Here is a 27,123-nt window from a genome sequence, read left to right as displayed (position 1 = left end):
TGGCGGACCCACGTCACCATGCGGTTGGTTCTCAACAAAGAGCGTGTCCTAGTGATGAGGGACTAATGGTAGGAACAGGTGATAGTCAGGTAGGAATACAGACAGGCAGGCAACGTAGCAAGCACAAGCGCAGTACAGGCTGGAGCAACAGGCTGGAGCAACAGGCAGGCAAGCAGGCAGCAAACACAGGTACACGAGAAAAGCCAGGATATACTGGTTGACGGAAAGATCTGGTGATGAGTGGATGGAAAACCAGAATCTTTAAAGGACAGGTCTTGATTGTGGGAATGAGTTGCACCTGGTACTGCCTGCAACAGAATAGCCACGCCCACTTACTCACACACACAAACACACACACACACACACACACACACACAGACACACACACACACAGAACACAGACAGGGGAGAGAAACATGAGGATGAGACAGGGATCAACAGACAACACACAGAGGAGAAGGAGGGGCTGCATGATGTGAATCATGACACTCTACTTTATAACATTTTTGGCCTTTTTTTTGACATGCTAAACTATGAGGTGTCTCTACAAGCAATAATATGTGGTTTTCAGTCATTTTTTGACATGTCAAAATGTGAGATTTTTCGACACTCTATACTATGTCAACCATTTTTTCAGGCATGCTACATTATGATGTTTTTGGCATACTATACTAAGTTGTTTTCAGCCATTTTTTCAACATGCTATATTATGACATCTTGGGCCTTTTTTTTCAACATGGTATATTTTGACGTGTCTCTACAAGTTATAACATTTCGTTTTCAGCCATTTTTCGACATGGTATACTGTGAAGTGTCTGCATACTGACGGTATTTCGTCGGTTCTGGTTTTTCCTTCGTCTCTTGTGTCTCCCTGTTTTCAGCAGCACTGCCGCTACGCTTCAACCATGACTCCATTGTATGTGTCTTGACGGCAACTAGTGATTGATTGACAGGTGATGGCAATTGACAGGTTGCGTCAAACGATCCTGGTTTGGGGAGAGTGTGGGTTTTTTGTCTTAAGGATTTTGAAATTGAATATTGATTATAAAATTCAGTGTATGAGCTTACATTTATATTTTTACTGAACCTTTTATAGTTGAAGTATTTTTTAGGAGTTATGCATGACTGCTATTTTTTAAATACTTTTTTTTTAAGTACCTCCATGTATCCCCTAAAGTACCTCCAAGTACTCCCAGGGGTTCACGTCCACCCATTTGAGAAACAGTGTTCTATATACAATGATGTCCAACCAAAGCACTGTATTTTTAGGCATGTGGTGTTAGATAAAATAATTAAGAAAATGTTTGATAAACCTTTGGCCAAACAGCAGTATATTATGATAATTATAAAACCTACCAACATAATGTGAAAAGAAGGTTGGCAGCATCTACGTAGAAATCAATTCCTAGCCCAAAGCACGACTGGTTGCCATTACTAGATCTCCTATCAATAGTACACACGATTATTAATGAAAAGGGCTAATTGATGCACAGATTTGTGTATATTAGTAGACAGGTTAAATAAGCACGAAATCTTACAAGCATATTTATTGAATTTTTTCTGGTATATATACAACTTCTCCTGGACCTGTATTTGTTTCCTGTATTGTTACAATGGCCCTCATGTGCTGTCTTAGTATACTGATGTTAATATTAATAACCAGTTTTCTGATTAGTAACTCTAGCAATTTGATTAAAAAAGTTCACCATTTCAGCTCGAAAAAGTAGAGCGGGAAATGCCATATCAGGATTCAGTTACCTAATTAAGCAAGTAAAGTTTAGTTTCTGTCACTGGACAGTGCCTAGAAAAGCTTAAAAAGTGATGTTATCCACGCTCACGAAAAAATACTTTTCCGTGCCTTCTCTCACTGGCCTGAACGCTGGCTCTCACTCTAGAGTGGAGAGACTTAGTGTCAGTGTGGAAAACAAATTGGAGCAGGATGGTGTACACAAGTGAGGAGGACAGGTGTCATTAAGTTCCAAATGCTGATGATTTCTTGAATAAGGCCCCTAGACAAAGCAACAGGCAAAGGCACACTTAATTGATAGTCAGAAGAATATGTTTAATAAAAATAATTAAACCTCAATTTCCTCTATAGAACTTCATAGAAAGTAATCCAATAAATTACAAATGACTTTTAAGACGCGTTGTCCTGCACTACATAAAGAATTATTTTGACTACACAGACCACAACTTGCAAATATTACAACTGTCCAATGAAAAAAAAAAAGACAAAATCTGACCAGGGTGACATTTAGGATATTATCAAGCTTGAAATCAGAAATACAAAACCAATGCTAGTTTTATCATCTCAGTGATTACATGTATGAAAACAAAAAGAAAACCTCCCTGTACAGCAGTAGTGTGTTTTGTCATTCCTCTTGCATATTGGTCATTGTTTTACTTGTGTTTAACGCAGATTCAACACTGCCTCTTGAGCACTAGCAGTGCTCTGGGAGTCCTTGTACAGTACAACCCAGAAAAAAAAAATGAAAAGACAAGCAAAATGAAAGCAAAAATCTTATGTTTACCTTTTTTTCCCATTTGTGTCCTAAAGAGGCTCAGCACAGTCATCAATGCATCAACCCATCGCTGTGGGGCAACAAAAAGTAGCAAAAGTTGTTAATCACCTACAGCAGAAGTAGCGATGGCTGGGTGTTTGCATAAGGGCACTAAAGAGAGCAGAGGTGCAGAAATACAAAATGTCAGTGGCATGTTTAAGTTCATTGCTCAGACATAGAAAAATACTGTACTGTTAGTAATAATATTAAAAAAAATGCGATTGCATTGCAAGCAAAACCCATGACAAGGTCTATATATAACAGGCATACAAGGAAATCACTTTAAAGCAACATTAGAAATCAAAACGTGTCTTCAGTCTTTGTGTTCAGACCGCGGGGCTGCTCGTGGTTTCACCCACTACAGAACGATGCTACAGCAATACTTCAACAGACTGAGTTAATCCAGTGGGGCTCTGTTGTAGCCAGTCTAAACAAAAGCCTCACCTCAGAAATAATTTAGAAACATATATCTAACAGTCCACTGTGTAACAGCAGTCCTAGAATGAGCACTGTTGTGCCAGAGAAAAATTACAAAAGGTACTTGAGTGAACTCCAGTGTTTACGTGTATCCTGGTTACAGCTGAACGTGTGCAGGGAATGACGGACAAAATGCACAAGCATGGAGCACAAATTTGGGTGGTTAGTTTGTCAGACAGAAGTTGGATGAGAGCGTGAGGTACAGGATAAGGGCACTTCTACAGCTAGCCAAAGCTCCATTCATCAGCGGGACAGTCGAGACAAACGCACAACCAAGCTGCAAACTCCCAGCAACACAGATTGCTATTATTTAGCCCTTCCTGAAGCTAACCTGTCTGGCACTGTTAAATGTAATACTCAAAGACGGTGACAAATACTACAATCTTAGTGATTATATGAACTATTTTGTGCTTCGTGCTTTCGTGTTTGTTCTGTAAGACTTTGGTAGACAGGTGGTCATGCAACATGGAATCCAATGGTCAGTTCCTCCAAATTTCTACTGAGATGCTTGAAGGTCAAAAACATTTGAAATAGTAGTTTTCTACTGGTCATTGCTTTGCAAGGCCCCTTCCGCAACACACAACATTCAGAGTGGAAAGTTATGGAGGCAGGAGATAGCAGGTAAGAGGAGTCCAGCCAAAGAAAACAGCACATTGGCAAGCTCTCAGTGAAAAAACAAATGGCCTCTGACACACATTCCTGCAGAAACAAGGACATTATGTATGTGGACAGCAGACTAACACACCCATGCACATGTACATCTGCACAGTGAAGCCAATCCATCTAGCACAGTTGAGGTAAGATGCAGTCAAATATGCCGGGGTTGTAATAATAATAATAATAATAATAATCCTGAATTATTCTCCCATACAGAGACCACAAAACTAAGCCAGGACCTCAGAGGGCCGTTTTGGCACACAGTAAAAGGTTGTTTTCTGTCCCTCACAGCTGAAGGAGCTTATTAGACTGTGACACTGTAGTCAGAATCAACAGATGTGCAAGTGAACGTGTATGTCTACAGTGAGTAGCTAAAGTGCGCCTTGGACATGTTGTGACATGTTTGTAAGGTGATGGTGAAAATAAGGACTTTCTAAAATTCGATATAAATGTTAAAAAAAAAAATCACAGCAGATAATTTAACTATGATCCATTTTAAAGTGTGTTTGATTGATAAAAATAATACTTCCACACATTCCCTCCAAAATCGAGGCGATACTTAAGAGGGAGCTTCAGGTAATTCGGTTTCCAAGAAAACGGTGCGAACTAAAGCAGAAATGAACTGAACGTGATATGAAGGTCAGTGACAGGTGAGGCTGTGTGAGTTGTGCACTGGGGTGGAACATGGCAGACAGAGAATCTACAGCTTCAGTGACATTCATTAGCTGCCCAAGTTATTGCTGACAAATCCAACGTATGATCTGCAAAGCATAAGTGTCAACGAACCTGTAAAAGTACCGACTATTTACAAGAGAAACCAAAGTGTTTGTCAAGTGTCATTCCCCCGACCCCCAAACAATCAAAATATATTAATAGTACAGCTCAACGAGCATGTTGATGTAGTTTCACTTTTTTAATAAAATTAAATCCTGACATAATTACAATAATGCCGTTTTTTTTGTTGCAATTGTACATAATTGTGGAACAAGTTCACAGAGTTCAGAAATCTACTAAAGTCTGACATGCAAAATGTCTCAAAACAAGACTGTACCTTGTGAACAAACACTGAAATTTTATTTCAGTTTCTTTTTAAGTCAGTTTTTCCTGTTTTTTTTAAGGTTTTTGTAGTCTTTATTACACAACATTTTAGTCAGTTCTTCTATTTACATGTAAAGAAATCGCAACATAAGTGCTGGAAAATCCATATATATGTGAATATATGTATACATTTCTAGGCGATACATAAATAAATTTATAATTATATATTCATAGGATCAGTCCTAATCACTGGAGTCTGAATCGTCTGATGAAGAAGAGCTCCCAGACTCCGAAGAAGACGACTCAGCTTTCCCCGAACCTTCAGGACCACTGTTCTCCTTTTGTTCTGCTGAGTCCTCCTCCTCCTCTTCTTCTTCCTCATCTTCTAATGCCTCGTCATCCTCCTCTCCGCCCCCCTCTGCCGCCAGGTGCTCTATCTCCTGGGACGATGACTGGGAGACTGCGGGCGGAGGAGGATGAGCAGGAGGAGCTGTGGGGTCACTGTTTGAGCTCTGCGGCTGTGTGGCAGACACAGGAAGGTTAAGGCCTGGAGTGAGAAGCATCCCTGGGTAAAGCATACTGGAGAGTAACAAGGGGTTAAGAGACAGTGGGTGACTGGAGGCTGCAGAGGCAGCTGAAGCACTTTGTGGGGCGGTGGCAGAGGAAGCGGAGCTGGAAGTAGAGGAAGGAGTTGTGTTCGAGCCCTCTGTCCTTTCTCCTTTGGTGTCTGAGGTTTGAGAGGGGGCTTTAGAGGCAGACGGCTCTCCTGTTGCACCACTGGAAGTTCCCTTTGTCTTCTCCTCAGAGCCTCCTGTGCCCTCCTGAGCGGGTTTTCCGATCAGGCTGCTCATGCCAAGCAGGTTTGGCAATCCAGCCATACCAGACAGCATCATGGGAAACATGGCAGCTAAATTACTTGCAGCCAGGTTGCTAGCATCGGACGGCAGCCCCATCAGGCCCGCGGTGAGCTGCAGGGACTGTAAGCTCTGGAGGTTTTGCTGGAAGGCCTGCAGGCTGCTCAGGTCCATTCCAGAGAGGAGGCCGTTGGTCAGCAGGGGGTTCAGACCTAGGGAGGCTGCTGGGTTGGGTGCTGCCGCTGCTGCCGCCGCCGCCGCTGCTGCCTTCGCCAGAGGATTCTTAGGTCGACGTCCACGCCGGCTCACCTCCTCAGGGACGATGGGTCCTGTCAGGATCCTGTCAAACATGCTCTCTGGGAGGTAACCCTTGAAAAAAAGGTGAAGGATACATTTGCAGGGTAAGCGGTTTTACACAACACAGCTGAAGAGGATTTGACATTAGAAATGTAAACGTAATAATAACAGAGCAAACACTTGCACATTAATGATTTAAATGGGTACACCTAGCTAAAACTAATGTAGTTAAATACAACAGCCCTGCCCATACGTACCAACACTCCTGATTTTCACAGATTCTCCTGATATTTTAACTCTTTCTCCTTCTGTTCCCCTGATTGGTCAATTTTTCAACTAATTACTCGATAATTTTTTGCACAAATCATACAGGCGTGCATCTGTGTTGTTTATTTGTTGCCAGATTAGACCAGAGGAAAGTTTAATCTCCTTTACACATAATGTTTCATTTGTTTTGTGGTACCTGGCAACCCACTCTGGAGCACTCTGCCTGCAGCTGCGCTCGTCTTTGTCCAGCGCTCCAACACTGATCTCTCATGTTTGCTGCGTGTGTGTGCAGACACTTGTTTGTTTGAGGTGAGGGTTAATTTATGAAGTAAATCATTAGTGCATCACTAAAGATTTATTACTCTACTTAATAGTTGTAGGCTAGAAAATTGTGGGACAGTGAGACAGCGTGACAAAACAGACATTTAGCAGGCCTACACCACATAACTCAGACCTGCCCATTCACATTCAACGGGCATTGGATCCGTTCATAGAGTGAGCTGTCACTCACTCAGTTCATAGACTTCACTGACAAAAAAGAGAATTATACAATAACACTTAACGGCTTCATGATTTCTCTCTGTCTCTGTATAATGCTCAAATAGTTGTGTAGCCCACGCCCCAGTAAGAAATGGGAAACATCTGCAAGTTAGTTTTAACACTGTTTAAACTTCTTTTATGTAAAGTGGAATCAACACCTTTCTAAAATAGGTTATGACCTTTTTGTTGCTGCATTGTTATATTTAACTGCATTTCTTTTGGCTAGATGTAGCAAACAAAGTGTATATTAACACTGTTCTTGCTGTGATGATGTTGTGACAGTAGTTTTGATCTAATAAATGTGTTTATCTGTGATTGTGACTCACCGACTGTTTGACAACATCAGCCCATTCAGGTGGGACTCCGTACTCTGGGTTTTCCTGAAGAAACCTGCATAAATCCTTGAGAGGAGGAGCAAAAGCTCCACCAACCTACAAGATAAAACATGCACAACAGGTAAGACATATATTTTATATTTAGAAAACATGTTATCATCTCAGCTGCAGAAATGAAGTCTGTCAATTTGGTAATCATTGCAATATTGCTGACTTTACAATTTTGGTAGTACTACTTGGTACTATCAAAATTGCCTCCAAATAGTCCAGATACCATAAAAACATCATATAGGATGTTGTCCAAAATGGCATAAAAAAATCATACTATAGCATGTCGTCCAAAACAGCTTAAAAAAGTCATACTATATCACGTCGTCTAAAATAGCATAAAAAAAGTCGAACTATACCATATTGTCCAAAACACCATGAAAAACATCATACTATAGCATGTCATTTAGTAGTAATATCTCATTTTTATTATAGTAAGAAATGTCCAACATTTGGACAATGTAAAAGTAAGGGAATGTCCAACATAATCATTTTGAGTGACAACCCAGTTTTTGAAAGATGAATTATTGGCCATCAATGTCATAATTTGTGGGGATAATTAGAATTGCTATGTTTTAAGCCATTTTTCCCCTACAAAACCACATACAAACTGACCTTGCGAGCGTTTCTCCTGTTGATTATCTGGACCCTTTCCTCTCCGGTCAGGCTGTTGACATCAATCTTGTTGGGATTCCTGCAGCGGTGCCTCTTCTGCTTGGGCCGGCCGTCCTGGAAGTGGAACTGCATTTGCATCTTATTTACCCCCTGTGCATGAAAAGGGGAAAATAGTCATGTTGAGCAACTTTTCTGCACAAGCTAATTTGGGTAAGTGAACTTATGTAACAGTAATGTTCTGTAGAGTATATTTATTCCACTAATCTCAGCATTTTTCACATATGTCTGAAACATACAACTGCATACAACTCTCTTGTAACACCACAGATACCTTGTGCATGATAGAAAAACATGGACTCACAGGGATAAAGGCTCCTGTATCAGCCACAAAGCCAGGGTGCTCTGTTAACCACTGTTCTAGATCTTTCCTCCTGGGAGCGTCGTCTCCTGCAAGCCGGGTGCCATCTTTGAGGTTGATTACAGGAACCCTGGTGTCAGTGTCTGCAGGGACCTGACTGGAGCTCTGGCTGTAGCCTGCCACAGGGGCAGCAGCTATGCCCACCTGGCCAATACCACCCCACCCTGGAGGCACCTGGAGATGCATTAGCACAAAACAGTGTTTGACATTATTTACACATCAGTTCAACAAATATAGCACACCTATTCATACATTGTAATCTGTACAAAACTTGGCATTAAATTTGAATCACTAAGCTGTCTTATACATTACATATACGTCACATGAGCTCCTAAGATAGCTGCTTACCTGATCAGGAACAGCAGGGACTCTACTCCTGTTCATGAAGAGTAGGTCCATCCCCTCCACATTCTTCCTCCTTCCCCTCCGCTTCTTCACCACTGGTTGGCCATCCAGTACTCCGTTCAGCCTCATCTGACCAGCAAGAGCTGAAGGCACTGCAGAAGAAGTAGCTTGTTAGCTGTGAACTACTGTTGCCTGATTTAAAGTGAAATGGTTATCTGGAAATGGTCTTAAAATGTCTGCCACATTCGCTTTTCAGATTAATTTAGCTATTCAGGATTTTGACCTCTAGTTACTGTATTTCATGACATGTTCGGATGATATATTTCTGACTGAAGACACATTTTTTACTAACTAAATATCTGTGTAAACAAAGTCAGTGGCGCTACAGAAGACGGAAAGTGACCATGCTGTTATCCAAGTCACCAAAACTATACTTTGCTGCCATCTAGTGGTGTACCAGGATAACAAGATGGCTCATCAACAAAATTCTAGGATGAATTCACATTAGGATTGTGCAGCTTTTGCAGCCACTAAACCTGCACAAATAAGACAAAAAGAAACCTTATGATGCTCAAAGCACCTGAAAGGGGTAAAATGCACCCCTAAATGCACAGCAAAGCAAATAGTGTCTCAGTGCTCCTGTGCTATCGGCACATATTTAGATGAGGTAATATGCATATAATTGGTTCTAAATTGCCCCCTTTCTGTGCAATTGAGCCTTATTGCAAAAACAGTCCAATTAACAAAGATCAGCGCTGATAGACACACACAGTTACAGTGCAATACTAGTGTCTTCTGAGAGTTGGTGATAACCAAAGCGCAAACCAGCCGGTCATCTTTTACCGTCTTAAGGAGTGTGTTTGAAAACATCAACATTACTGACATTACTGACAATACCAAATACGGTTTCTCTTGGCCACGTTTAATTTCCTTGCCTTAAGTCTGGAGGAGTGGCGCTCCACTTTGTCGGACAAGATCAAGGGCCCATGATCTGAAAATGGCAATCATTCTTTCTCTCTGCCATTGATCTACCTACTGTGTTCTTGGTGCAAAGGCAACATTTATTAATACTTTGCTGTGTAATTACAATCATATGCAAAAAAGGGCAAATAGCACCAAGCTGCCAAACTTCATGAGCATGTTTGTGCTGAAATATCAATAGTGCAACATCTTTTGCTAATCAGAGCTTGAAATCGGGAAGACAGTGTCCGAAAATGATGTGCAATTCATTGTGCTCTCTGCCACCACAGTCAATTCTTTGTTAATTTGGCTGTCTGCATGCACAAGTCTAATGGTATTTGCAGTATGTCAAATGAACGTACCAGTCTGGAAGCTGCACTGAGGCTTGGTGATGTCAGCCAGGCCTGTGTCTGAGGCGCTTTGCAACTCATGAAGACGGGCCAGGTACTGCTGCTGGGCCTGGGGGCCCTCCTCCGACTCCAGGGGCCTCTTCAGAGGTAGACCTTGTTTCTGGAAGGTCAACTTCAGACCTCCCTCCTGCTGTGCACACACAGACAAACAAAGGTGTTGGATATGTCTTGGAAAATTTGTAGCCACAAGCAAAACATACAAAGCTATCAACAAGGAGAAACTTTAGCTCTTTTTCTTTTGGGAGCTTTCTGTGCCTCCAGTTTTACCTATCAAGTGATTTAAGGATCATGAAGTAAATTTGTTAAGTTTTTTTCATATCTCTGATGCGATTTCGTTATAGGGATGGTGAATATTACTTTATGTAATTAATTATCATCTCATAAGGATTTCTTACAATAAAAGCAAATATTTTTCAGGTATTTTCTTGTTAGTAGTATTGGGACACATGGACACACAGAGGGTGGTGGCTAGTAGGGCAGTGGGTAAAGGCTATTCATTGTTTGAACTGTAGTGGGAAGCCATGCCAAAGAGATAGCTGCTGTCAGCATATGACAATTTTAAAGGTAACACACAGCAGGTGTCTGCAATGGTAAAAACCATACAATTTGGGAAAAGATCCTTATCAACAAGCAACACAAAAGCGATGAATAAATGGAAGCAAGTCAGAGGCCTGCCAAGTTAATAGCCACATTGCCTAGAAGCATATTAGAGAACACCCACAGCCTAAGTCTCCATTTCAATCAGATTAGAAGCAAGACCCCTTCAGTCTAGAGAGGCTTCAAACTGAACCTTATTATATTCTCATGACTGAGTGATTTGTGCTCATGTAATCACAGCCTCAGAGCCCAATTCAAATTGAGTGTGTGGGAAAAGAGAGGAAGGCTGCTATTAAATTAATCTCTCCTCCTGCCAGGCAGTCAAAACCACTAATCATACCCAAAGGAAAGAAGGAAGAAAACCAGAGAAACATGCTGAACACGGCAGCTAGCACCGGTCATGGCAGCGGAAGTGGTAGAGTCCTACGATTAGGGCGAAGCGAAGGAGGAGGAGGATGTGGGGAGGAAGGGAGAAATCAACATACATCGTTGAGTTTTACTGAGAACTCCTTGTTTTCTGCAACATGCTTGGTCACCTTTGACCCCTGTGGTGAGGCAGAGGGGTCCTCGCACAGGCTGTTGGCGTTGTCCAGCAGTTTGGTGGTGTAGAAGGAGGCCACTGCGCCTCCAGGCTCGTAGACGCGACGTGTTCCAGGCCACTTGCCCTTTAGCACTGCCTGGCAGATGCTGTCCAGGCGGTTGATGATAACACGATCCTAAATAAACAGCACAGACCATCAGCATACTCCTGTATCAGTTTCTTTTCCCTTTTCCATACAACTATGTTGCAAGTTTTCAATCTGAGCTGCATACTTGAGTTGAAGCTGAGTTGAAGCTGAGTAAGACATGATGCTGTTTTGTACCAGTAACAGTGACTTAGTTGCACACATGTACAGTGGTTCACCTTTGGCCAGTAGGATGCAGCGAGCATATACCCTCCTCCCTGAAAAGGATGTGAGGAGTTGTTGGTGATGCCGTTCTCGGCAGCATGTGTGTCTTGCGTTTCATCCTGTGTAGTGCTCAGAGACGCCACACTGTCCTCATCAAAGCCCTTTACACTTGTTGCTGCAGCTACTACGAATGTTGCAGAACACAGACACAGACATTAGAAACACACCTAAACCCTTAAAGTATTTTTAATGTAAAACAATCTAGCTGGCTGGTAATTCGATGAAAATGTGTTTGCTCTGCACAAAATAAATTTTTTGACACATACACTGTAGAAACATTTTGGGTTTAAGGTACTCACCTTTCTTTTTCCCTTCCTCTCCCTCACTGTCACTGTCATCAGAAGAAGATGAAGAGGAGGACGATGATGATGAAGAGCCAGAGGAACAAGACGATGAAGAGGAAGAAGAGCTGGACCCGGAATGTGACGAGGAAGAAGAAGATGAGGAGGAGGAGGAAGAGGAACGTGATGAGGAGCTTGAGGAGGAGCCATCTGAGTCGGAGTCTGAGCCACGCCTGGCCTCCCTGCGGCCCCTCTTGCTGGCCTTTTTAGGTTTCCTCTCAGAGGAGTTTGGTGTGAGCGGTTTGGTTCGTGCCGCCACCATCTGCCTCTCACTGTCTTTTGTCTCACACACCGGCTTCTCCTCCAGACCTGTGGGAGTAGCTGGTGCTCGAGGAGGGCTCCAGCTCTCCGCCTGCTTCTCCCGGCTCTCCTCCCCCTCAGAGGCTGGCTCCACTTTGGGTATAACCCCACTGTGCTCTGCATCTCTTTGGGCAGGTGGAGGCAGCGGAGAGCCTGTCAGCAATGAGCTGGTGGCCTGGCACTGAGGGTGTAGAAGTGGGGTGGATGTGCGTGATTGCTGCTGCGTAGCTTTTGTCTGGCTGTAGTTGCGCTGGGCAGCCATGAAGCTGAGCTCAGGGTCTCTCAAAATGTGATAATCAGTGCGGCTGACACCGTGCTTTGCAGCTCCAATTAGCAGGTCACGGTCATGGGTACCAGCCTCCCACCAGACAGGTAAGTCAGCGCTCATCTGGCACAGCGGCAGGCGCTCATAGAGTAACTGATGGCGAAGGACTTGTTCCCGCACCTGGCGAAGCAACTCTACTCTGTACAACGTACGAGACGCTCGCTCCTCTGTGATGGGCTGGATGTTCAGAGACGGGTCCACCGCCGAGTCTGGAACAAAGACGGAGAAGCAGGTGTGAGAGAGAGAGCATAAGAGGAAATAAAAGCTGCTTCACAGGCACAACCCAAAAGACCTGTTTGTGTCTGAAGTTTAAACATGACACTGTTTGTCTTTCCACTAATGATTAACCTTATCAGCCCCTCTACCTCAGTACTGCTGAGCCAGCGTGTTTATTTAGGTGCTACCGACCTCTTTCTCCAGAATAAAACCATTTATAGCCAGGTGTAAGCATAATAAATGTTACAGTGAGCTGAAACCATGTTACTGACATCATCTTAAGAAAAGTGTATATGTCACATCAGGGCATGGCAAATTAAACAATAATTACATCCTCATGATTGGGCGACCTCTAGCTCAAGTGGTACAGTGTACGCCCCATATGGCTGAGGCTTCTGCAGCATCCTGGGTTTGAGTCCGGCCTATGGCCCTTTGCTGCATGTCATTCCCCCTTCTCTCTCCCACCTTTCCTGTCCATCTTACGCTATCCTGTCAATTAAGGGAAAAATGCCCCCAAAAATAATCTTTAAAAAACCCAAAACATCCTCATGCTAATATGGCATAGACACCAGCTATTTCTAGACAAATATATGACACAATATCCCTACTTATCTAACATTTAAAATAAGTAGTTCATTTGTTACCAAAAAAAGATTAAAGATGCAACTGGGTAAGAATAATTTCTTATTGGGATCTCAGGGTATAACACACTGCCACACTTTGTATGCATATTGGGTGACTAAAAATAACAAAGTGTTGATATGATCTTGTGACTGTCATGCCTTCTTCACTCTGTGTGTGTGTGTGTGTGTGTGTGTGTGTGTGTGTGTGTTTATACATGGGAATAAGCAAGTAAACTTCTGACCTCCCTCTTTTGGTGGCAGGCGACACACCCTACGGCACATGGCGGTAAAAGCACACAGGTATTTCTGCAGACTCTCGTCTGTCTTCTTGTGCAGCCGAGCCATGGCCCTGAACTTGGTCCAGTCGAACCGGCCGAGGTTTGGGTCGAAAACAACACCAAAAGTGGAGACAACGCGGTAGAAGTCAGCCTCTTCTCGCCTGGTCCATCTAAGGGAAGTGAAAAATACACCCTGTAGTAAAAATTTCCAACAATAACTGAAATTCTTTCTCACTGATCAAAATCTCCAAAATACATTGGCCTCTTTTGTGTTCTGACCTTTGCTGACGTTCAATTTTTGCAACCATCTTGGGGTTGAGGGTGTCGTTGAGTGTCGGGGGCAGTGGACAGAGTGGAGCAGACAGTATCATGGTCGATGGAGACTGAGTCTGAGTCTGGTGGATCTGGAGGATCTGCCGGCTCTTGGTGTAGCGCTGAGAGGCTGTGATCAGTCGCCTCAGCCTGGCTGTTAGCACTGAGGGTGAGGGCCAGTAGGAAGTTTCACCTGTCACTGGAACAGCATCTGGATCAGAATAATACACAAAGTGTGTTAAAATCCACAAAATATGAGTGCCATTATATCAGTGTTTGGTTTTTTGTAGGAGGCATGTTGTGCCATTTTCATCTTAACTAATTTTCACAACTTTTCCAGATTTCTGCCGCTTGTGGGTAGCCTGCATTTATAATCATCACCGTACTGATAATCCACTGTGGATTACAAGCGTTTTAAAACTCACCTCCAGCACTGTCAGTGACAACTAAGTCTCCAGGAGAGGAGGCGTCATCCTGCATGAGAAGACAGAGTGTGTTTATGGCAGGACAACACATACTGTAACCAGGAATCCTAAGGTACCAGACTGTGATGGATTTTATTATTAGTCACAAATGTGCTCAAATACAGAGGGGATCATTTCCTAAAACAGTCAGATCAGCACACATGTCCTTACCTCCATGTCGTCCTTCAGCAGGGCTGGAGCAGGCTTGTACTCTGGATCATCAACATCCCTACACACACACAGATGAAGTTTGTGTCATTTTGCAGTTGACTACCAAGCTGACACACCATTTAAAAACGTCAAAACTTAAAGCAAGGCCACATAACGTTTGTACCGACCCATCCATGAAATCATTGCCTCTCTGTTCAGCAGCAATGGCTTTCTCATCCGGTCGTCCCACACGCTCTAGGAAGCACAGGGTTGGGTCTGCACGCACAGTGTTGTACTTCTCATAACCTGCGAGTGCACAGGAGGATAAGCAAGTGCCAAAGTTAGCTAAGGGTAATGCATGGAAACTGTTAGATAGGGAGCAGGCAACATACGCAAGCTGAATGATTTCCCACAATCACCTGGTATGAGTGGAAAACAGACACTGAAAATAGTGAAGCCAACTTTTTTTTTAAACAAAGAGTCTTAGGAGAACTTTCAGTGCTGAGCTGTTGGTAATAACTTTCATGTTAGGTATGGACTTTTCCCCCTTCCGTAAAATGACCACAGATGCTTTAAAGAGTAAAGTAGAGACTAGTTGAGCTTAATTTCGACTCTAGAGCTCAAGTTTCTTATCGGATAATCCTAATCCAAGTAAACAAGTCAAAGAAAGAGCTGAGGTTTCTTACCATGCTTAAAGACACCCAAGAGCAGACACTTGTCAGCGATGGCATCCCACCACAAGGCAGGAAGCTCTGAATGGTCCGGGTCTGGCACCCAGATCTTTATCTCACTAAAGAGGAGGAGGACATTTGATGGATATTATGCAGGGAAGCCTTCACTGATTTAATTCATTTAGTTCCTTTTTTTACTCTACTCCCATTTGCATTAATTTGCAAATACTTTTAACTCAAGAGGCCCAACACACTGCTCCCCATGAAGGGCTTTTATTGTGAAATGGCAAAATGAGAATTGTGAAATAACAAAAGCCTCCTTTAACTTTCTTTGGTGATTTCCTTGTTAACAGCGATTTGATAAACCATTTTCAACAGCACTTTAAAATTGAGAACAGAAATACAACAGTCTATCTTTCACCAGCAGGTGGAGCTCTGCAACCTTCTTACTCTTTTGGCTGATCAGTTGTTTCTTCCTTCAACAGGTTGATGCCATATGCTGATGGCCATACTCGCCACTCAAGTAAGAAAATCTGAGGCAGCTGATTCACCTTGATATGGAAACTCTGCTGTTGTCAAAGAATAACTCTGCTGAGTGTGCCGTGTTGTACTGAAGCTTCTAAGTCCATCTGACCTTCTGTGTATATCATCAATCTGGCTCATTTTATCTAAGCAGGTGAGGAATTCTACAACCACACTTGGCAGACTGTTAGGTACCATTTACTGTCATATGCTTGTGTTGCAAAAATCTGATACAGTCAAAGTTGTAGATTGAAAAGCTGACAATCGTGAAACATATTGCAGGAAGTATATGTAAGGTAAAGTAAGGTCTCACCTGGAGTCTGCGCCGTCTAACACACTCTGGGCCTGGCTTCCTATCACCTCCTGTTTCAGGTAGTAGAGCATTCTGACCCTGAGCAGCACCCTGCACAGAGAAAACCCAGTGGTCACAACAAAGCCCTGACCATGCACAAACGCTGAGCGAGCAGAACCAACACACACACGCGCCCAGCAACCTGTTGAACACAATGCAAATGAGTCAAATGTGTGACAATTCAGCTGTAATTCTAAAATGACAGAGTAGTCTTCATCCTGTCATATCACACAATCAGCATACACTCAAATTAATTTATGTGTAATATGTACGCCTGCATTCTGGGATTGTCTGTGTGTGTGTACAGCTATAAATCATTAGCTGTACAGGCCTTTCACAGGGAAGGTATACACACTAATCAATTAATGTGGGAAATCATAGTCTGAAGTCGACATTAGTGTATAGACCACACAAGGAGTCACAGGCAGCTCCACAGCCAGGCTCCAAGGACTGAATGAACAGACAACAGTCTCTCTCCAGTCGTCATGTGGTCGTGCTCTGGCAGTAGATGAAGGCTGGGAAGTCGAGGCTGACAAGGTAGCGAGAGGCTGACTCACAGGGGAGACATTAGCTCTGTGATGCATGATCAGACATCGCAGCCAGCAGGCTTTGAGCAAAGACACGGTGAAGTGGTGGGAACTGTGGTGCGCTGGTGTGCCAGGCTGTAACGTCTGGCATGCCTTGAGATTTTGCTTAATGTAGAAAGGCGCTCTGTGTAATCATTTTGTCTCAACACAAAATCATTTTTCGTGTAATGCTTGGTGTTCAAAAAAAAATGCAGCATGGAGGTTTTAAGGATTTCTGGCATGAGAGCAAAAGACTCTGTGGGGTATTGCTATTACTGTGGAGTTATTAGCTGTCCTACAATTACTCTTTACAGAATGGTTACATCTCAGAGGATACACAATTCTCCAATGACATAGCCAAATGAGCAGGGAAATTAAGGAAACATCCAAACTGACAAACCTGTCTTTTCTGAACAAAGCCCCTAAAACAACCCTATTCAAACACAACTTGTTCAAAACAAATTAGAAAAGGAAAATGAACCATTTGCCAAGTACCTCAAAATTCATCTGATAATCCTCACTATTAGTAGCATGGTGCACACTTGTCTAGCACCTGTTGCAAGACTACTGATGTTTAAAAGTTCCAAAAAAAAAAAGCAAGAGGCAAGTGAACAATCTCTCTAGATAAGCTGACACAGTCTACTTCTTGACTTAGCTATGATATTATGTAAACATGTGGCTTCTTCTTCTGCCAAGGCTTCTCTACACTGCTGCTCCTCTTTCAAAAGCACTGAAAGAGTTGTGGACTGCAGTGCTGAAATATAGCATGTCAGGCATTCCATCATTTTTCATGCTGTAATTCAGCTAAATATTGTTATAAATGAGCCTCAAATCCTTCCCTGATTCACTGACAGGACTAGAAAAAACTGCAGAGCCCTCAGGTCTGTCTGTCTGTCAGAGTGATGGATGCCTGCAGTGACCAGTCTGGACTTGTAGCTCTGGTAAATCAAAGTCTTGAACTTCCTCCCTTTTTCCTCCTCCACCCTCCATCCTCCTGTGTGACTGGACCCGCCCAAGAGCAGCTGCTGCTTCCTCTGCCTGTCAGCACAGCCCTTCATCACTCTACTCTCAAGCCTTTGTTAGTCAGTGTGCGGCGATGTGTGTGTGTGTGTGTGTGTGTGTGTGTGTGTGATGTGGTTCACTCAATGTGGCTGCAGAGAAACTCGGCACAGTCTCTCAGAAGCAAATAAGCCAAGTATGCATGACATGAGTGGCATGAAAAGAATCCCTCATGGTTTGTTCAGAGAAAACAATCCATCAAAAAAACCTGCGCGACGGGGAGATACTGAGTCACACGTGCAATTCTGACTCAAAACACACAAACATCGTGACAGTTTTATGTGCCTCAAAACAAAAAGCACACACAAACTGCTCAAGGATCAAGAAATTCACACAACATGATGACCCACAGTGGTCAGATTTTCTTGCATGATGGTCTTTATCACTTATCAAGACTTTTGGAAACTGTCAGAATCATCTCCCGCTACTTCTTAAAGTTTCCCTGTCTGTGTAGGAGTCCTAAATTTACGGCCCTGTTAAGGAAGCCCGTGAACCCCCGACCCACCCCCACCAGTCACATTCCAGGTCCTCGGAGTGAAAAAGCAGAAGTCAGCAAACCCTGCTGACTGTGTGTCCCCATTTGCCTGGCGTGTCACATATCAGACAATCCCTGGATTCAGCACAACTGGACCGGCAAACAATGGAGAACTTTCTATGGAAGCCACAGCGCTCTGCGTCCAAAGCCCTACAGACACAAGCCCCCCTTTTAAAAAGAAAGCAGCCATCTATTTGGCTTTATATCTCAGCGGCCCATGTTTTGATAGCAGCCATCTTTCCCCCTGTCTGTAAATAACAGAGATCTATGACGGCCATTAGCTGGGCTGAAGTCTCATTAAGAATCATATCAGTCAGCTGGTCTCAATGTGATGCACATCCGTTAATGAATCAGTCGACTGTCGGCTCAAATAGATGTTTTAGTGCCTCCTAATTACTGTGGCTTGGAGGTGCCTCAGTTAGAATTTGAGCCACGTGCAAATTGTATTTTCAAATACTTAGGCTTCATTCTATTAAATATAAACTGATACAATCGGTGCTAGAGGAGAATAATGACCGCCTGCCAGTTGCTATAACAGCATAAAGGTTTAAACACAGACACAAAAGCACACTCTCAACCCACAAGAGATAAAACCAACCAACCATGGACTATTAGTCACCATGTTCACTATAAGCAAGTTAAATGTGTGAATATAGGATATTACGACTGCCTCTTTCATCCAATAATATTATTTTAGATAATCAAGAATATTTATCTGGGGGAACACCTACTTGTTGCAGTGGTGTTTGAGGTGTTTCTTGTAGCCGTCATCCTGAAGCATGTGCTCTGGGTTGTGTTTCCTCAGCCACTCTGCTTTGTGGATGTCAAAAGAGCTAGACTGAGTCTTCATCTTCTTGCCCTTTCTGCCCCTAGGGACTGGAGCTGACAAACCTGGAGGAAAAAGAGAGGTTGAGAGTCATAGACTAAAAATAATGAACCTTGCCACCGTGACGTCAAGTTAGCCATTTTGGCTGTTGCAATCATTAATTTTTGGAACCAAAATTGACTGCATTTGGGACAAGAAGGTGGCGCTGACAGAACTTCAAGCCTTGATAAAATTTAAAAGGGCCATTTAAATTAAACATTCGACACCCATGCAGTTGTCATAAACTGGGAAACTAGCTATAGAGACCAAAACTGTTCTTTGCACCAGGCTGTAAACATGTTTATTTCTGCTGTAAAGTTAGGCATTTTAACATGGTTGTCTGTGGGGATTGACTTGCTCTTGGAGCCAGCCTCAAGTGGCTGTTAGGGGAACTGCAGTTTGAAGCACTTTGGACATTGCTTTCCTTTTTTTAGCCAAAAAGATTGCCGCTTGTTTGAGAGTGCAGTATGGGAACTTTAAATAGTTTCCTAAATCCCAACTCGTCTAACCTCTCCAGGTGCCATTATCTGTTCAGATAGGGCCAGTTAAATGTAGGCTGGAGGTCTGAGACTCACCCAGGTGATTCTGCAGCTCCTTGGTGCGTCCATCCTCAGTTGGGGCGATCAGGTCCCACATGAAGCTTTTAATTTTGTCATCTCCACGGTAATGGACCAGACAGTAAGACAGCAGGGCCCTGCAGATGGACTCCACATCCCTTTCAGTCAGCTGCTTCTTAAAACGCCCATGGTTGAGAATATCCTTCCAACGACCCCACCTGAACCACAAAATGGAAAAGCCAAATATTAAAGAAGAATATTAAAGTGTCACTTGTCAAGTCTACTTGGAAGACATTTTTATTGTGAAACTTGACATCTATATATGGCTCTATTTTTCAGTGATGACAGCCTCGTTTATTTCTATATAACTGACATTAGTTACACAGTAGGGGATATTGGGATGAAACAAAAGCTAGATTTATCTTTCTTTTGCTTAGGTTTCTGTTTCTGTTTAAACATTCTGGTTCAGTCCCTATCTATGGTCAGGATCTACACAGTTGCTATGACTTAATGGATAAACATCTTACCCATAAACAAGCAGGTTTTTCTCTACTCTGAAGCACTCCGTGCGTCCATAGCTGTTGAGGCGGTCATGGTTTCGCCTGAGCTTGGGTTTGGTGTCATCACTGTCGCTGTTGCCCTCTGAAAGCTCTGCCAACTCATCCTTTGTGGCACTGAATGGCCTCGTCTGCTTTCTGACACGAGGAGTGTCGATCACCAAGCTGTTCTGTAGCGGGGAAATGGAAGGGGAACAAAATTTGAGCAAAAGGCTTACCATGTCTACAACACAGATACAGGAGGAAAACAACACTATTGGATGTCCAGCCATAACATTTAGAATTACTTTCTGTATATTGTATTATTTGTAGTGAAGTACATACTCTGCCGTTGACCATCTCCATATCAATGTCAGCCTTTTTGGCCCATTTGTCCCAGAAATTGGGGTCATCCAGAGAGATGTCTGTGCGGTTTCCGGACGCCACAAAACTGGCCTGAAAATAGACATGAGAACTATGTCAAACATCACATTTACAATTCACTGAATGGTACATCATTAGCTGCTCCAGGTTTTGCAGTGAGCTGTATATTTTTTAGAGTACATTGTATTTTCTGTCTAAAATTACATGTTGAGGACTAGGTTAAAACAGTTGATAACATTCCAATTTACATCACTTGTGTTAGAGCAGCTGTATTTATCTATTTTATTCACCTTAGCAAAAGTGGATCCTCGTCCTTCAGACTCGATGGTGATGGTCTTCGTCCTGCGCTGGAGAATCTGATCGATGTCCTCCTCACAAAATTTGGCCCCTTCATCCTCCTCATCCATGATGGCCCCATATGCACCACGTCGCAGCAGATCTTCAATCTCCTTCTTAGACAGCTGCTGCTGCACTGCCTAAGAGTGAAGGAGAAGGAGATAGACAGTTAGGGTCAAGAGACTATTGTACATACAAATGATGCAGATAAATAATTAAGGCCAAACTAAATCTGAAATGGATATGAGCTGCAAAATGGAACATAAGACTACAAGTGCAAAACACAAACGTAAAAAACTATAAAACCTTTTAATTCTCTCAACAACAAAAATCATGTTAGTAACAACACACAGTCAAACACACTCATGTTGAATTATTAAAATCATAACATCAGCAGGCCTGTATCTAACCCCAGCAGATGTTTATGTTTATGCAAATACGCTCAGTCAAACCAGATGTGGAGACCTGCTAATAGCTCAACCACCTTATACTTCTGATAATTCTCAGAGGACACCAACTGCAGCAAAACATCCACCTACACACTTCACACACTGTTGACACACTCCCTCACAACAAGATTAGAGTCTAATAGGATTGGTTACACTTGAAGTGGAAATTTCAAGAGTGAGCTCCAAGTTTTATGGTTTGTGAACAGTTCTTTTTCTTCACTTGGCATCTTGTTGTCTGCCATCTGTTCCTCTGATGTCATTCAGGACTGATATCAGAAACTGTTGACTTCTGTTATTGTTGGAGAGACAATTGGCAGAAATCTTTTGTCTTTTATTTTTTATAACTGCACTCATTCTCACAAGATGACAACAGAAAAGTCTGACTTAGTGAGCGTAAGAAACATGTCTGTAAATGATATGATACTTTGCTAGAATCAAGTTCCAAATTTCTCCCCTTTTTTAGGATGGATGGGTGACACAGTGTCGAGTTTTGTCACAAAAAATGGTGTGATCACTGCTCCCTGATTAGCACAGTGCCACACCAGGCTTTTTCCATTCTCTGCTCATTTGTGTAATAATTTTATGATGAGATGGTTGAACTGAAAAATGCAATGTGTAAGCCAAGGTCAACTTGTGAAATGGATGGTATTTTATCACACACACTGTCTGAAAACAAACACCTCTATTTGAAAATTAACTCAACATAATTTACATGACTAAACAATTTAATTCCCCATTTCTATTCCAGAACATTTGGACAATTCTCAAATTTACCCCTCCCCCGGTGCCTCCTCCCAGGCTGTTATCTCGTCCACTCATGCTCTGCAACACTGCTTTGTCCAGGCCCAGCTTGAGGCTGGCGCGATCAAACATTTCTCGCTCGTATGAGTTCCTGGTGATCAGACGGTACACCTTCACTGCCTTGTTCTGACCGATCCGGTGGCAGCGAGCCTGGGCCTGTGAAGGGCAGAGACAAATAGATTAAAATGCGCTACACATACAAATATGAGCTTTTGTGTTGTTATCTTTAGATTGACCCAAATGTCACTTAATCAATGGCATCTTTTAATTAGAATAAAATTCTCCCAGCTTTCTGAGTGAACACAGTGTAGAGAACTTTTCTTTGTGATGAGTCTTGTTGGCAGGTGTTTATATGAACAGACATCAGACAAGAGATAACTACCAGAGTGCCAAAAGTCTCTACTGCCTGCACATTTATGGCACAAATCTACTGCAGTATGTTGTACCTCCTGCTAAGTGCGTCTCTGTGTGTGTTTGTGTCTTACCTGCAGGTCGTTCTGTGGGTTCCAGTCTGAGTCAAAGATGATGCAGGTGTCTGCTGCTGTGAGGTTGATTCCAAGGCCACCCGCTCTTGTGCACAGAAGGAAAACGAATCGTTCTGATTCGGGCTTACTGAAGCGGTCGATAGCTGCCTGCCGCAGGTTCCCACGTACACGTCCATCTATTCGCTCATACAAGTACCTCAAACACAAAAAAATAACCCATGATGCATGCGTATTGCAATAACTCATTGTATACATGGCTTATTCTGCAAAATATTTAGAAAATTTACCTTTATATAACAATTTTTAACCTGATCTACCTCCGCCTTAGCACTTACTGTATGGACTAGGGCTTTAAATATGCTCCAAAACCTGCTTTTATTTTGCTTCACTTCTACACTTATCTGTAAAACTGTATCTTGGATAGATAGATAAAATGGTTTCTACAAGCAGTGATTATGCTCTTTCATCCTTGTGTCCATTCTCATCCCCTCCCACACTCTGACCTGTGCCCTCCCCAGGGAAATCCACTTCCAGTCAGGAGAACCCCACAGAAACTCAAGCTTGTCTAAAGTAGTGGAGCCCTGAGGGCTTCTGTAACCTTCTGCTGAACCCTGTCTGAGGTCTGTGTTGCGCAGCACCTCACATGTTTACAGTGGTTTAGGGTTTGCTCCAGCTACTGGTGGGAAGCCAGACGAAAGACAGACAGAGACAGAGAGAAAGAAAGAGAGAAAGAGAGAGAGAGAGAGAGAGAGAGAGGGAGAGGGAGAGAGACAGAGAGAGAGAGAGAGAGAGAGAGAGAGAGAGAGAGAGATATCTTGCCTGAGACTGAATCTCACTTCCTAATACACTGACAAATACAACGATTTAAGAGAACATTTCTTTGGAAAAAATGAACGACATATATCCTGGGTTTATCCATTTGCCAAATCTTCAGAAACTACCTTATCTATGTGGGGAGGAAGGTCAGTGTGCAGTTTTGCTACAAAATATGTGGAATACTGTCATAAACAAAGAGAAACAAGCGCTACACTAAATGTTTCTTTGTAACTAAAACATTATGTATATAATGTGTGTCTAAAATATATTTCTGTAATGTATGTCATAACTTAATAATCTGCTATTTTGCTTTGGCAACAATGGAACAAACATTTATGCCAAGAAAGGTGTTTTGAATTTGAGTTTGAGAGAGAGAGAGTAGGGAGACAAAGATGTAAGAATAAAAAGACAAAGCCAAAATCTTATCTGTAATTATCAAATTCCTTAAAAACCATTGAACTATAACCCTCAAGGCCGGTTGTAAACCTTTCCCCATGATTGACTTGCTAAATGTTCCTGAGCACTTACTCCATTTCAGCTTTTTATGAGACTTTTGGGCATTACCTAAGCGACTGCTGAGACACACATAGACACACAGACACACAGGGAATCAAGGTAGGGGCACTTTGATTCTCAAAGCACTGTAATACTGGGCAGAGCCTAGAAGCTTTATGTCATCTTTATCAGCTGCTCCTGTGCTCTGAGGTGAGGAAACAAGAGCTTGCTTTTTTTCCCCATTCACTCCAATTACAGGCCTACAAATCCTATATTCTGCAGAGACAACAGAAAAAAATAATTCCCAAATAAATACCTTAAATCCTGTGAATTTTTTTGGGGGTCGCCTTTGTGGGGCTGAGATGATATATGTATATTTGTATATTTTGTGTGTGTGTGTGTGTACAATGCATGCTGTGCTATGTTATTGGCCCTTTTGGCCCTGGATAGGAAAAATGTATGCATGTATGGGTGGGTGGGTGTATGTGTTGTTTGGACTCATTTGATGTGATGAAATATTAGGCTCCATCATTTATGCTGCTGCTGCCAACTACCCCCACTGCCAACTGGCTGTCATGTATTGCATGCTAATACTATATATACACAACTACAGACATACTGTCCCGAACCATCTGCAGCCATAGGAGTCAGATCATCCTCTACAGAATGTGTAGCAGTTACTAAGCATTCCCAGTGAGCTATATCACTAAGTCCTAAATGCCATGTGCACATGATTTGGTGCTTCCTTTGAGTAATAACTAGTTATCCCTATCCTTTGGCCTCTAATGAGGCCAAAGGATAAAAGTGAATTAATATTATTAAGCAGCACAATGAAAAGTTTTATAAAAAGGAAACTCAAATACACAAATCATTTTTTCTACACATACTTTCCACTTCAAATTTCAGTTTTAGTGTGTTTTATGTGCATGGTGTTTCATATGATGTATGCTTATTCTGTCTGAATAACTTGTTAAAGCTGGTTTTTCGTCGTTTATGCAACGCACGACGTTTTCTGAAACGCCTGATGTCTTTAAGAGATTTACATTATTAAAATCCCTTTTTTCAGATTTCTGTAGGAATTCTGTAGACTAAGCTAGAACTAACAAATGGTCCATCATCTGTCTCCATTACCTTCTCTGAATGAGGTAGTCTTCCAAGATGTCCAGGCAGCGCACCATTTGAGAGAAGATGAGCACCTTGTGCCCTCCAGCCTTCATCTTGGGCAGCAGTTTGTCAATAAGGACCAGCTTCCCAGCAGACTGCACCATAGCCTGCAGGTGAAAGTCGATGGCAGTGGGGCTATACACCTCCCTGAAGTCTTCTAGGATCTTCTCTTCTGCCCCTGACATAGCAAAGACACAGGTACATCGGCAACATGATGATGATTTTATTTCTACAAGATGAAGATTTTATTTCCCTTAATGTCCATTCATGAAGATCAGAGGTTCAATCCTTTATTCACAGTGCTGGTGTGCAAAAAGATAATTTCAAAAGCCCTCCTTTTACAAATGCTTTTCCTATCTCCCCGGTGAAACACATTAAGTATTTATTCTAGTTTTAGGAGTATATACTAAAAAAGGACCCTGTAGATTTGCATCAGTGACACTGTGGTTTAATTAAAAAAGGAACAAAAACAAAACACTTGACAAGTTCAGTGCATATGTAATTTCTACAGTCTGTTGAGGTTTCCATGGCTGTCTCAGGGCAACATAACCAGTGTGCAGAGTCAGATGTAGCAGTCACTTGAGGTATCGAATTATAGTGAGCACCTAAATCTAAACATTGAGCCAACAACACTTTGCCCACCAATATCACAACTAATCATTTCAAGTATATTTGATCGTATAAGCTTGTATTTAAAAGGTGCCATCCTACCTTTGATGAGGTAGGGGTGGTTGCAGCACTTTCTCAGCTCCATCATGGTGTTTACCAGGTTGGGCATGTTTGCCTGGCCAGCTCCTTTAGCCAGGAAGGAGAAGTTCTTCTCTAGGATGGCGCGGTAGTATTTCTTTTGAATGTTGGTGAGCTCCACCTCAATAATGGTTTCCTCTTTAGGAGCCAACTTCTTCTCCACGTCTTCCTTCAACCGCCGCAGCATCATGGGCTTCAGGATACCCTGAAGCTTCATTACCTGTGGGCCAAATAATGACAAGTTACAGTTACTGCATCCACTAACTGCTGTGGGATATTGTATCCCACACAGGTATGGGTTTCCACAGGCTGGATCTGATTAAAACTGAAACATCAATCTCATTGTTTTCAGTATGCTCCAGTGAGTTTTCCATTTCCAAATTGAAAATAATTTATTGTATTCAATAACTGTATTAAAAATTTGATTGCAATGAAATATCAGGCAAAGCATTTCAGCTTCCTATCCAATATACAAATTAACGTGTGTCACTTCATGTGGAAATGTGCGTTTCATCTGTGTAATGGACACAGATGCAAAGAACCATTAAATGAACACAACTTACATTATGTTAAGAATGAGTGGCAACTTTAGTTAGCGCCAAGTTTAATAACACAACAGCAGTTGCCTGTTTCATTTTTTCATTTACAGCCAATTTAAAAGAGACAGTATCTGCTTTCACACATGGTCTGACCCTCCATCAATTTAGGAGTCATCATCACTTAACAAGACTCAGCTATACTTTTTCATATCAATGTTTTATGATGTCACTTTCTATATATTATTGATATCTACCTGCAAAGGTATTATGCAGACTGTCTATATTTTATATATGCATATAGGAACTGTAAAAATGGTGCTAATTTGTTTTTATTTGATGTAAAACCACATTTCCCAAATCATTACTTTTCAGTTCAGCATCACAGTTTAGTTACTATTAGACCCAAATGAGAGGGCCAGCTTTCCCTTACCAGTGTTCTTTTTTCATTACACATACAGGCCCTCTCTAACATCAGTTTTGTTACGTGCTGAAAAAGTACCTCTTAACAGCAACAGCAACATCTACTATGAAAAGGATTTCACATTCCCACTGGCACAAAGAGCTTCTAGATTTAGTACCGTGTGTTGAGTACTAGCTGTTCCAAATATTTTAACTTTCTGTGTGAGCACCACACTTCAAACATGTTTTGATGGTCTTTCCTCAAGCATCTCTTTAGTGCTTCTGCCTAAAAATGAAACGCTAAACAGCAGAATGTAGAAGGAGAGCTAATAAGCCTTTTTCTTGTGAGCAGTTGTGTCGATACATAGTGCAGTGATGAGTAGCATAATACCCCATTATCTGCTATCTTCATCCACCATATGTTTTGTGTGTGTGTTGCACAAAATGTCACTGCGGCCTCGTTAGAA

The 27,123-nt window shown here is 42.3% G+C and overlaps 1 protein-coding gene across 7 annotated transcripts in view; it reads right to left on the bottom strand.

The window, feature by feature from the left end:
* Positions 1-2,041: 2,041 nt before the first annotated feature.
* Positions 2,042-27,123, bottom strand: part of chd9 (chromodomain helicase DNA binding protein 9) — an 81,031-nt gene continuing 55,949 nt past the window's right edge. For 2 of the 7 annotated variants that reach the window (XM_042481379.1, XM_042481753.1), the window contains 25 exons: positions 25,683-25,938; positions 24,939-25,149; positions 22,497-22,692; positions 21,985-22,167; positions 20,716-20,901; positions 20,387-20,497; positions 20,033-20,232; positions 19,524-19,723; positions 18,815-18,974; positions 15,885-15,974; positions 15,065-15,168; positions 14,567-14,684; positions 14,400-14,457; positions 14,190-14,238; positions 13,732-13,975; positions 13,417-13,622; positions 11,669-12,544; positions 11,324-11,493; positions 10,905-11,135; positions 9,775-9,952; positions 8,456-8,604; positions 8,051-8,281; positions 7,690-7,839; positions 7,018-7,122; positions 2,042-5,956 (listed from right to left, as the gene is read on the bottom strand). In XM_042481379.1, coding sequence (XP_042337313.1) covers positions 4,976-5,956; positions 7,018-7,122; positions 7,690-7,839; positions 8,051-8,281; positions 8,456-8,604; positions 9,775-9,952; positions 10,905-11,135; positions 11,324-11,493; positions 11,669-12,544; positions 13,417-13,622; positions 13,732-13,975; positions 14,190-14,238; positions 14,400-14,457; positions 14,567-14,684; positions 15,065-15,168; positions 15,885-15,974; positions 18,815-18,974; positions 19,524-19,723; positions 20,033-20,232; positions 20,387-20,497; positions 20,716-20,901; positions 21,985-22,167; positions 22,497-22,692; positions 24,939-25,149; positions 25,683-25,938 — 5,643 coding nt within the window. In that variant the 3' untranslated portion in view covers positions 2,042-4,975. The remainder of the gene's footprint in view (positions 5,957-7,017; positions 7,123-7,689; positions 7,840-8,050; positions 8,282-8,455; positions 8,605-9,774; positions 9,953-10,904; positions 11,136-11,323; positions 11,494-11,668; positions 12,545-13,416; positions 13,623-13,731; positions 13,976-14,189; positions 14,239-14,399; positions 14,458-14,566; positions 14,685-15,064; positions 15,169-15,884; positions 15,975-18,814; positions 18,975-19,523; positions 19,724-20,032; positions 20,233-20,386; positions 20,498-20,715; positions 20,902-21,984; positions 22,168-22,496; positions 22,693-24,938; positions 25,150-25,682; positions 25,939-27,123) is intronic. The other 5 variants (XM_042481442.1, XM_042481636.1, XM_042481692.1 and 2 more) reach the window with 5 other exon arrangements.

This window comes from Plectropomus leopardus, chromosome 1 (assembly GCF_008729295.1).
Source record: "Plectropomus leopardus isolate mb chromosome 1, YSFRI_Pleo_2.0, whole genome shotgun sequence".
Taxonomy (NCBI): Eukaryota; Metazoa; Chordata; class Actinopteri; order Perciformes; family Serranidae; genus Plectropomus; species Plectropomus leopardus.
Note: the sequence above shows the minus strand (reverse complement) of the source record. Positions and strands in the feature narration are given on the sequence as shown.